A 12,803-nucleotide genomic window follows, 5' to 3' on the forward strand; every position below is an offset into this window, starting at 1 on the left:
ACTGCTAAAATGTTATGCGTTCAAGTTATATTGTGTCTGATATCGGTTAAAATCAAATTTGGTTTTCAATTTCAGTGCATGAGCCATTTTCAGAAATTTGCTGAAAACCCAACATAATTACTAAACTAAACTATAATTAGTTCTAGAATTATGGCCATTAAAGAAGTGCTCTGAACAATAAAATACAAAGGAAGTTAAATACTATTATTGGCTATATCTGGCATCCGACTCATTTTGCTTGATCGCATCACAAATGACTTTGCACCAGGATGATACACTACATACTAAAATATTCCAACCCGCTCAGACCAAAGTCACAAATTTTTAAATTGAGTTACTGCCATTTCTAACTTGCTCTGTATCTACTCTTACTGATACTGAAATCTCCACATCCTGGCAGATATGGTTGCAAAGTTATCAACTTTTTATACATTAAGTTACTAATGTTTTTATTGTATTTTTCCTCCTTAATGTAGCTTATCTCAATTTCATTATTGCCGAATTTATTCAGAATAGATTAAATCATGGCACTGCTAGAGAGGTTGTGATTTTAAATTCAGAAAAGTAGGCCACAGTGATAACATTTCTCCTTGCTCTATTTACATTATATAGGGTGTGCTTACAGCAGTAACATTAATGCTACACTATTCAAAAATGATAACATTTCTCCTCGCTCTATTTACATTATACAGGGTGTGTGTACAGCAGTAGCGTTGATGCTACACTACTTCTTCTTGGCAGCGTTCTGCTGGATGTGCTTGGAAGGCATTCAGCTATATGTCATGTTGGTGGAGGTATTTGAAGCAGAGAGCTCCAGAAGGAAATACTATTATCCATTTGGATATGGTAAGTGTTGGGCTATTCCAGTTGAAATCCATACACCCCCTATGGAAAACATGTTCTTAATCTTCCACACAGGGAGTGTGAATTTCAAATGGGGTTACCTAAATGGGTTACTCTCATTTGAAATCTACACTCCCTGTGTGGAAGATTAAGGTCATGTCTTCCATATGGAAGAGCCCATTTAGCAAACATGTCTGAAATGTGCGGTTATATTAAAACATATAATCGCAATCAACCAATATGAACTGTATGAATAATTTGCATTTTTTAGATTGAACAAGGTATGCACATGCTCGGTTTTGACCGGGGTACTCAGTACAAATGACCATACGGGGGCGTGCGGCAAACATGGGTAGCATTTTCAGCCTTCTGGTATATCAATGACCCCTTTTTCAAAGCCTATTTTGGTATATGAATGGGTCCTTTTTTCAAATTTTCTCCATTTTTTTCGGAATACAGCCCAATTTTTCCTTAATCTAGCCAAAATTTGGGAAAATTTGTGAAAACTAAGACAATTTTGGGTAAATTTGGCCGAAAATTTTTGACTTTTGGTATATCAATGGGTCCAAATTTCTTGAAAAATTGGTATATTTATGGGTCTACTTCCAAAATCTCAGCGGCACGTCCCTACCAAAACCAAACTTGAGTACCCCCCCTCCCCCGGGTTTTGACACAGCGCATTACACAAGAACGCAAACAACCACACAATTTGAATTTATGTTTGTTTGGCACATAGTGAAACAATCCAGAGGTATATTAAGTGGCTTCCATGAGCTAGTCACAAACAATTTCTGGGTCTTGGATTCTACCTCATTGACTGGCCTCATCAACTCTTATGAACCCAAACCCAAATTGTAAAATTTTAATGTTAAATTGGTCCATATTATGTGACACTTACTATAGGTCCGTTTATGCATGTACAACGCCGCAATTGATTTACGTTGTATTGCCGCACTGCATCATACTGCATTGTGGTATCGCAATAAAGTTACATACATTTTAACTTGGAAATGCAACAAGTTGCGTTGAGTTGCAGCAAAAAGTAATCGATATGTCGGGAACACAATGCACCGCAGCGCAACTATGAACGGACCTTAAGACACTAATGCCATGGATTGATATCAATAAGCCGACAGTGATTTTCACAGGGTTTTAGCTTGGGAGCCTACCTTATTTTAAATACTCCATGTACCTATAATAAACTTGTCATCCAAGAAATTCGTAGGGCATGTGCCTACATTTGTACTGTAGATTAACCCTCCCCACAAGGGTGTCGACTGCAGATGACAAGTTTCAAATTTTCTATAAAAATTTAAAAAAATTAAAATTGTACATTTTCATGACCATATTTGGAATCAGCATGAAGAATGAGTACAAACAAGCCTGGTATTGGCTCAGTGATTCTTAAGGTAGCTCTTGAAAATTTGGGAAAATATCTCAGATATGGCTAGCATGCAGACCATAAAATCATGACACTATTTACTATAATTATCTTTCTATTAGGTGTTCCATTGTTCATTGTTGGGATCTCTGCTGCCATAGACTTCCACAGCTATGGAACGGAAGAATAGTAAGTATATTTGTTAAATTTGCTTCTAATTTGTATGCTAAAATGTTACAATCAATTTCAGAAGGTAAAAATATCCAGTGTAAAGAAAGTTTAAAATTATGAATCTTTTGAACTTTCAATTATTCCTTTCAGCCCTACTGACTATTCTTACCATATCTCTGATTGGCTGAATATGTGGTATCGCCTTTTTTCTTACAATGAAAATAGTTCAGAGGCTAATAATTTGGCCAGTAGTACTAATGGGAATGCTATAATCATGCTAAACCAGCTCAGTGGGGACTTTGTTGTTGAAACTGGATCCACATTTATTGTAATACAAGTAACTGTTAGTAACGTAGCATATGTTAACCACACATTACATGTTATACTGATCGCATAACATTGTTTTCTTTTTACAGTTGTTGGTTAGCTGTTGACAATAATTTCATCTGGGCATTTGTAGCACCAGTCATTCTGGTTATTATGGTAAGTTTATCATTTAGTTAAAGTAATCTTTAAACCCTAAAGCCCTCTATGAACAAAGTTTGTAGGGAAATTGAATAGAAATAAATTAAAATGAAATCTTTCTTGGCAGAAGTCTTTATTTATGATTAGAAGTTTCTTTGTTTTTGAGGTCAGTGGTATGATTACAAGTAATCTTTCCCTGAAGTTGATCTAGAAGAACAAAATCATCCTTGACTGGGATATTATAGCATTATAGTGCATGATAAAAGCAACAGTGACAAAAAGCACCTCTACAATGTTGCCTTCAGTTACAGTTTGATACAATTAGTACTCGACTCATTTGTTCAGAAGTGAGTAATTCCAAATCCAATCCAGAACCTGTTTATTAAAACTATGATCTATAAACTTTTATTTAATCTAGAAACATGTCCAATTTATACTACCTTTGATGGTGTGGGTGGGGTGGTTGTGTATGTGCACGGGGTGGGGTGTGTTCCAAAGATGGATGATGTTTCTGGGCCAAGCAGTAAGCCTAGAACTGAAACTGACTGATAATGTATTATTTTGTTTCTTGCCCCCATCCTAGGTGAACACTGTATTCCTAACAATGGCTATAGTAATTATGTGTAGACACAGCACCATGCAGACCAACCCTAAGGAGAAAACCATGAAAGAAAAAATAACGTAAGTATACAGTAAAATATTGGTTTTAACAGTGATCACATAATACCCCCAACATGACTAACAGAAACAGATTCATTGGGTTTGTAGATACATAAATGTACTAATGTCCTAATAAATATATATATTTGGTTTGGCTTCAGAACATGTATTTTTGTTATTTACAAAACAATTTTAGAGGGGGGATTCAGAAAAATTTGCCTAAAATGTTGCATAAAGTGGATGTTTTTTAATTTTTTATTTTAACTGGAGAGAGCAAAGTCTGAGAAAAATTCTCCTCATGCCCCATGGCACCACCATTTTACTGATCAGTTTATCATCTCCAGGGATGTAAGTTTCCTGTATTTTTACAGAATTCAGGTTTTTTTGTAGTCCAGATTTACGCGATTTCTTTGATTTTTAGCCCATTTTGGGCTTTTTAGCCCGAATTTACACGCTTTTTTCCCATATTTTCCATATTTTTTCTTCAGGGTTACTTACATCCCTGCATCTCACAGTGCCCAAAGACATATGTGATGTGATCAAGCAAGATCAGTCGGAACTCGGAAAAATTTAATTTTCATTTTTTTCAATAGGATAGTAGCAAGCATTTACAAAACTGGATTTTGCAGAAAACCTCATTGAAATTGAACAACCAGTCCCAAAGATATGAGCAATTTAAGAGTTTCCAAAACAACAGGAAACAAAAGGAAATATTACCTTTATTTATTTATATCTCCAAATCGATATTTCCGAGTTCCGACTGATTTCGCTTGATCGCATCACTTATGAGTAATTCTCAGAAACTGACAGTTAAATTTAATTTACATTTATTTGAGATGAATTAACTACTGGGGCCATTAAGTTAACTACCAAGTCAGTATATTAGATTTGTACGACTACTAATCTTGTATACTAACCTTTCATATGTGTGCGTTTATCTGTTCATTACGCAATCCAAAGTAATGGATGTAAGGAGTATGTGCCACCACAACAATATGTGGCACCTCAGTTGCCTGGCAACCAGATAGTGTAAGCTTGCCTTTCATTGGCCTGCATTCTGCACTGTTTACTTTGAATCAGTGAGCTAAAAAAATAATGTCATGTTACCATGCACCCTAAGCCTGCCCTCTACCCATTGCACTTTCTCAGTGTACTTTAACCAATTGTAAGCTTCGTAAAGTATTATAGGCCTATTATATGACATGCATCAGGACGCCTGCCCTCTATTGGCATGCATATCCCAATATGTCGACCTAGGAGCTCATTTTCGCCTTTCTTGGAAATGGTTTGCGTCAGAGTCCCGGGCCAGAGTTGATAGTGCAGATGAAAGTGTGCATGCTCGAGTGCTTGACATTGAAACAATGTGTCAGCAGTGGTCCTGTGTAGACAACAGTTTGGAGAATGCATGGTTGTGTCAACCAAATTATATTGTATTAACTCTGGTGCAAGCATTGGGGTATCAATCCAAGATAATTGCAATCCTCATAATTGACCCACAGCACTTTGCATCCAAGCAAGCTTGCAAGCATAAACTTCAAATTATATGTGGCCCCATCAGTGTGAACAACCCATGTCACCTATTGTTTTAAATGAAAATGCAAGTAAATGTGTTCATTAAAAGCTGTTGTTTGTGTCTATATAGCTAGAATAAATTAGCAAAACATGTAATTTAATATAATTATTTGCTTTCAGTTTGTAAATATTGTTGTCAAATTTATACCACATGTGTCTTGTGAGGCTGTAATTAAATAATTGTAATTTAAAACAATTTGCATAATTTGCAAGTGAGTGGGAGAGAGTGAGAGAGATATAGTGAGAGGGAGAAGAGGAGGACAAGAAAGAGGGAGAGAAGAGAGATAGTACAACTTGCTTTATATTGCAACCAACACAAAATAATGCGTGCACTAGTAATTGCTGTATTAATATTATAGTGTACATATGGTTTCACAATTTTATTATGTATAAAATTATAATTTTCAAATTCAATAAAATATCCCTTCTTGCTTGAAGCTTGCTAAATTCCCCTACACCAATCAAAATGCCTATTGCTGTCCCCTGTCACATTGAGCAACAGGGCCGTAGCAAGGTTAAAAAATGTGGGGCGGCCATCACAAATGTGGGGCGGCCAAATTACAAATGTATGCCCAAATTGAAATAAAGATATAAAGAAAAACATAACAAATTTTTCAAAAAGTGGGGCGGCCATGGCATCCCCGGCCGCTCCGCTTGCTACGGCCTTGTTGGGCAATACCAGTTGAAATTCATACCCCCCCTGTGGTAGACATGACCTTAATCTCTCACACAGGGAGTGTGAATTTCATATGGGTTTTACCGAATCTGTGACTCTATTTGAAATCTACACCCCCTGTGTGGGAGATTAAGGTCATGTCTTCCATAGGGGGTGTATGGATTTCAACTGGAATAGCACATTTGCTGTAGAGACACGGCGAACTCTATAGGATAGCGCTGCACGAATGGGCAAAATAATTTATGGATTTGCCCACTTTGAATACTGCCCTCCTGTTGTGTAGCCCATACATCAAAAAGGCTAATGCATAGCTGAAGTTATCTACTTCTTCTTGTTACCCCAGCAATTTGACATTTTGTTCTTATTTATTTTATTTTGTTTTCCATGGTATGTTAAATCACAGTCTGTAAGTATTGATTCCCAGCCATCTTCTTTCAAATTCGCACACATATAATACGGTTTACTAATTACCCACGTTTGCTGGTTTTTGTTTTGTTTTTCTCACGCTGCATTAACAATGTCAACCCCATGCAGAATGGGGGAATCAAAACTGGAGGTTATAATGTAAGTTAGGTGGAAAGGATGTCAACCCTGTGTTTTGGTGTGCAATTGATATTAATAGTGGTGGACGTTGTAATGTACTGCATGCATTTTGTGTAAATGTACTATTTTTGTCAAAAATCAGTTTAATACACTCTATTTAATCTACCAATCAACATTAGAACACAGCCTAATGTGCAGGGTGTTAGCTATCCCATTACCTATCATTTTGGATGGGCAGTTTGCTCCTGGGACAGGCAAATTAATTCCTGTGCCATATGCTAAATTCTAAAAATAATTCTTGAATTAGTTCTGTGAACTCAGCACAAGACCAGACTAATAAATGAAGACTATAGCAATAACTATCAAACTGACAGAACCCCCAGGAGCTAGAAGGGGCAGAGGTCCGTTTTATGTTTTCAGGGTCACATTTTGACAGGTAACTTTGGTGAAAATGACAGGCACTTGTCAAATTCTAGCTAAGACCCTGCCACTTTGCCAAAGGTTTGCTATGTCGGAAGCAAGGATCGCTATATATCGTATATGAAATGAGGTTCACTATGTTTAATTTAGTCCGAAGCCTAAAGATACCAGTAGCGTTAACCCTAGCTAACAAAATTTCATATTCAACATAGTGAACCTTATTTCGTTTTAATTTGTCATAGCAAACCCAATTTTTAGGTCCCGACATTACCATCCCTGAAACATGGGGACATCAATGCAGCATATACAGGGTGTATCAAAATGATCGGTACCCATTAGTTTTCAGTAATTATGGACATGACTGCCACATCAAAATGTAACATAGGATCCACATAATTTGTTAATTAATTTCATAAACAGTCATATAACAATCAATTAAGGTCATTCAAGAAGACCCTAGATGTTGTATTTGGAAGAAACAGGCTTTTCAATATAACCATCAAAACTGATTTGAGTGCCAATCATTTTGATATAGCCTGTACTTGTGTAGCACAGGAATGTGTTATGAGTGTTACCCAACAGTGCCGATTCACTGTTCTAGTTTCAAAAATAAAACTACAACTCATTTATCAAAATGTTAACATTTTGAAAAGTTATCGAGATGTAAAGATCTTGGAATGCTGCCGAGATATATCCTCCTTTGGGATACTTATCAAAAACGAAAAAATGGGAAACCAGCTTCCTGAGGAAGTCAATTTAGTAACACAAAACCAATTCCCAAGTTAAACCAACCATGTTACAGTTTGTGATAGTGATGATTATGGCAAGACTGTGTGGGAGGTTAATGCATTTCAGCCATTGTTTTGAAGTGAAGTCTGTGTTAGACTTTCGTAAATGCATGGTGTGTTTATTCTCAATTTTGTTGCAGTTGCGATTTGCGTATAGACCAAATCAATTTTCTTATATATGTGAATTCTTTATCATTAATTTGACAAGTTTCTTTATCTTTGGCATGAAGATGTAATTATATATATCTTTGATAATTTATCTTTGCTAGGGGACAAGTCTTTTTTTTAAAGAAACAAACTACAAATATATACTACGAATATGTCAATTTTCTTAAATGTGAATTCATTATCATTGTCATAAATTTAACAAATTTCTTTATCTTTGGCATGTAGATGTAATTATATATATCTTTGAAAATTTATCTTTGCTATTGGCTTTTTTATTATTTTTTTTGGGGGGGGGGGTTCTTTTTCAAGAAACTAAGTACAGTTCTCTGAGAAGTTAACCTGGGTATAAATGATTAACCCTGGTTTGCTAGTTATAAGCAAGAAGTCAACCTGGGTATAAATGATTAACTCTGGTTTACTAGTTACTCTCAGAAGTTAACCTGGATATAAATGATTAACCCTGGGTTGCTAGTTATAAGCAATAACGACTTTCTCTTGCATGTATGGTGTGTTGTAAGGCTATACCTTTTTCTTGGGTGTAATTATTACCTGCACTACCAGGTAGTTTTTATCTCTCTGGATAAATTTGCTTTGCTTTTCACAAACGTTAAAATTGGTTTGAATTGTTGTGGAAAATAATGTAATCATTTTGCATGCACTGTGGTATGCTGTGTTGTATGAAGTAAACCTGAATCGGAAGAGAAAGATCCAGATGGGTGAATTTTTTGATATATTCTCATTCATCAATGCCCTAGGCGTAAATCCATGGGGGTGGGGGAGATATATAGTTTCACTATTTACTTAAATTTCTTCAAAGCTTTCTAGATGGAATGGAATATTTTGATAATGGGGATGATCCACACAATCATCTCCCCAATGCTGACACTTGTATGTGGGTTTCTGACCAAATTAACCCCATATTTGGCCATTTTAGTGTGAATTTGTTCCACTTTTGCACCATATTTCACCATTTGAGCGTCAATGTGGCAAAAAACTGTGCATGCTTTGTCCGCATTTGTACCTTATTCTGTCGCTAAAAGGTTGTTACGACTTATTTATACTAGCTAATAAACATTTTCATTTTTCATTGTCTTTTTCAGATCCTGGTTACGTGGTGCTCTAGTACTTCTATGTCTGCTTGGTATCACCTGGGCATTTGGTCTGATGTACGTCAGCGAAAACTCACTAATATTTGCATATATCTTCACCATCGCTAATGCCTTCCAGGGACTCTTCATATTTATATTCCATTGTTTTATGAATGATAAGGTATGTAACCATGGTAACAGAATTTGAAAGTATAATGGGTTATTCCAGTTGAAATCCATACTCTCTATGGAACACATGACCTTATTCTCTAACACAGGGAGTGTAGATTTCAAATGGAGTCACCCATCCAGGTAACCTGTTTGAAATTCACACTCCCTGTGTGGAAGATCAAGGTCGTGTCTTCCATAGGGGGTGTATGGATTTCAACTGGAATAGGCATATATACAAACTGAACTTGATTGTTATAATAGTAGTTACGTAATCTTTTGTAGAATACAGATAGACTAAAAAAATTAACCCTAAAAATGTTATTTCCAGTGGTATAAATGGAATTTACAGACCCCAGGGGTTTCTCATTATAAATGGCTGTACGGGGATGTCCTGCTGAAATATTTTTCAGTTTTAGCCTTCTGGTTTAAGGATGGGCAATTTTGTATGTGTAAATATTGGTATATAGATGACCATTTTTTTCTTCTCAAGTTTGTCCCAATTTTGTGAATCTTGAGCCACTATATTCCAAAACGTACAAATTTGGGAAAATTGTCAAACTTGTGTTAAATTAGACCCAAAATCCCAAACTTGTGTTAAATTAGACCCAAAATCTGGGTCTCATATAGAAATGGGTTCTATTTTTTAGTGAAAACTGGTATGAATATATCATATGGGTCTCACTACCAGACTCTAGGAGGTACATCCATACCCAAGCCAAACTTGTTCATTTAATAAGGATAGGATGTAACATTTCAATGCTGAAATTGTGATGTTTGGCCATTAAACCATTAAATTCAAATAAATTTACTTTCTTACTAAATATCTCAACCCTACATTTGAACTTGCAGGTGCGTAAGGAATATCGTCGCTATGTACGCAACAATGACTGGATCCCTGACTGTATACAGAATAAATATGGCGGCTCATATGGCTCTAATCAAGCACAGTCATACAGGTCTAGTTCCTCAAATGGGGTAAGTATACCACTCCAGGATGTAAAGAAAGTCAAAGGGTAATGTGATTACTAGATTTTGATTCGGATCCCATTGGATTGCCGCCCTGTGAGAAGTCTCACCCCCCCCCCTCCCCTTGGAATCCTGGCTATCCTGATATTTAGGATTTTTATGCCTTCTTGGTACTTTTTAACATATTTTTTTTGACATTTTCTTCAAATTTTTCACTGCTAGATTCCTGGGAAAGGGAAAGATTTCTGCTTGTGTTCACAGACTGGAACTCCACTGTCTATAATGTTGGTGTGGAGGGTTTGCTGCTACACTTGTGCAACGAGTCTGTTACATTCCCAGCTTAAGCCAGTACCCATTTACTCATTCCCAGCTTAAGCCAGTACCCATTTACTCATAGGTGAAGTGAGGCAAACATGATTAAGTGCCTTACCCAAGGGCCCAACACATTGGCCACGATAGGACTGGAACCTGTAACCTTTTGATCATGAGTCAATTATGTAACCTTTAAGCCACAGAACCTCATCACATAGTCTCTCTATGGGTGTGTTGTCATAAGCACCTGTAGGCTTTCATCAAGTTGTGTTCAGTGAATTGAATTTCATAGAATAGGCATCGGCTATCCTAGAGCCTGATTACCCCCACCATATGAGAGGAAGCAAACTGTTTTGATAAACAAGTTAAATAACAGTGATTTGCGATTGTTCTTATAAAACATACAGACCAATGAAACATGCATGTTTTGTACAATGAATTGGCTTTCAGATCAGGAAGCAGAAATCAGCCAACCGAGGCTCAGCGGTAATGTCAGGGGTAATATTTTGAATTCAAAATAACAATACAACCCTGCAATCTATAGACCTTTTTCTGGTGATTATTTTATACTTTTTATGGCATGACGAATGTATCGCGTGCCGTGCACATTCTGGCCACTACGAGTGCACTCTTGCCACTATGTGCAGGTCACAGTGCATCACACACATTAAACATGCTTGTTGGCACTGTATTAGTTTGAGCGCAGAGGACATGAATGCTGGACCCAATATCGATTAATCAGTGACATCTGGGAAAAAGGTCTATTGTAGTTCCTGAATTTACTTATTTTCTTCTGAGCTATCCAAAATTTAATTTTCCATGCCTATTTAACTATCGTTCCTTTGTTTGTGCTTCTTATAATTGCAATTACAAAAACATAATTAGCAATTGTGCATTCATGTTTTTAAACATGAACAACAACTTCTCAAGCAATATTTCTTGCTTCGTACGATATATGCATATATTTCTATCCCCCCGCAAGTAAGACATGCTATCTATAATTCGGGTGTACTAAAAGATTATATCCAGCTTTGTTGCTAATTTAACCCCCCACTTGCAATCCCCCTTCTATCTAGAAACGAGCTGCAAAAGACGAAGCGAAGCGAATGAGCGCCACCACAGGGTCAACAAGCTTTGAGAGAGATCGTAAATTCTCTGCATCCTCTTACAGAAATTCAGGTAAGACAGCTTGGCATGATGGTTAACTAGTAACCATGACAAACATGTTGCTATGGTAACCAGCAAGTAATTTGGTACACCATGGTAATTTGTTGTGTACTTCTAAATGCATCCAGAGCTCACTTAAATAATTTCTTTGCATTTTGATAAACCCATGCTTGCCTGTGGTTTGACAACCTTAGATTAGTGTTGAAATTAATGATTTTAAACTTCCACTGTAGTGTTTTGCATTAATTTTCATTCTGATTTTTGTTTTGCCGGCAATTTGGTTTTTAGCTTTTTTTCTGGCACCCTCAGTTTGTAGCTGTAACACTAACATTGGTAAAAGATTATGTTTGATTAGATTATTAGTACTAGCTGCTGATTGGCCACAAGAAGGCTATTGTGATTTATTGAGCCAATCAGCACCAGGGTAAGAATGCATGGCAGTAGGACTGATGAGAATTGAGCTGTATTTTAATTGGTCACTGAAATGAATATGTCATGTGATTAACCAATCAAAAAAGCTGTAAGAAAGTAGTTTCAGGGTGTTAAAATCCAATGTAAAATCGGTAACTTGGCAGTGGAAATAAACTTTCACATTTTTTTTTAATTCAAAAATTTCAGAATTGTAAATTTTTATGACCATATTTGGAATCGACATGAAAAATGCATTATACAAACAAGTATTGGTTCAGTAGTTCTTAAATAAGCTCTTGATATTTTGAAAAAAAAAGATCTCAAAACTTAAATGTTGAAGCCTATGGCTAGCATGCAGAGCATTATTTTAAGTTCAAAAAGTACTGATAGTTTCGTTATGTTGAAGGGCTGAGATCAAGATACCTGAAGTAAATCAATGTGTGATATGATGTAGCTAGTAAAAGGATATGCTGATTTGTTTTAAATAATTGTACTAAAACAGATTTCTGAATTTAAATATTTTAATTATTAATTAGTATTAGATTTAGATGCACAAGAACAAATCATGCACTGTTTAGTAAATGTTTTAATTAATTTGCATGCTTGCTAAAATTTGGGCTGCAAGGGGGGAAGAAAACTTTAAAACCATCTTATTTATGGTGATGGAATGGGCTATTCCAGTTGAATTTCATACACCCCTTATGGAAAACATGACCTTAATCTCCCACACAGGGGGTGTAGATTTCAAATGGAGTCACCCATTCAGGTAACCCCATTTGAAATTCACAACCTCTGTATGGAAGGTTAAGGTCATGTCTTCCATAGGGGGGTGTATGGATTTCAACCGGAATAGCCCAATTTTGATAACACGTTGATCAAGTTCACATAATCAACGTACAGCCTTATATGGAATGTGATTGTTGTGATAATCTGATGAGGTCAAATTCAATTTTAAGAATGTGCTTGGGTCAGTGGACTAACTATGGGAGAGCTTATCATGT

The 12,803-nt window shown here is 36.2% G+C and overlaps 1 protein-coding gene across 11 annotated transcripts in view; it reads left to right on the forward strand.

Annotated features, from left to right (window-relative positions):
* Positions 1-12,803, forward strand: part of LOC140145892 (adhesion G protein-coupled receptor L2-like) — a 217,448-nt gene that overhangs the window by 197,248 nt on the left and 7,397 nt on the right. For 6 of the 11 annotated variants that reach the window (XM_072167599.1, XM_072167605.1, XM_072167598.1 and 3 more), the window contains 10 exons: positions 693-846; positions 2,347-2,413; positions 2,812-2,878; positions 3,444-3,541; positions 4,481-4,549; positions 6,303-6,332; positions 8,788-8,956; positions 9,796-9,921; positions 10,675-10,722; positions 11,301-11,403. In XM_072167599.1, the coding sequence (XP_072023700.1) occupies positions 693-846; positions 2,347-2,413; positions 2,812-2,878; positions 3,444-3,541; positions 4,481-4,549; positions 6,303-6,332; positions 8,788-8,956; positions 9,796-9,921; positions 10,675-10,722; positions 11,301-11,403 (931 nt within the window). The remainder of the gene's footprint in view (positions 1-692; positions 847-2,346; positions 2,414-2,811; positions 2,879-3,443; positions 3,542-4,480; positions 4,550-6,302; positions 6,333-8,787; positions 8,957-9,795; positions 9,922-10,674; positions 10,723-11,300; positions 11,404-12,803) is intronic. The other 5 variants (XM_072167606.1, XM_072167603.1, XM_072167607.1 and 2 more) reach the window with 4 other exon arrangements.

This window comes from Amphiura filiformis, chromosome 2 (assembly GCF_039555335.1).
Source record: "Amphiura filiformis chromosome 2, Afil_fr2py, whole genome shotgun sequence".
Classification (NCBI taxonomy): Eukaryota; Metazoa; Echinodermata; class Ophiuroidea; order Amphilepidida; family Amphiuridae; genus Amphiura; species Amphiura filiformis.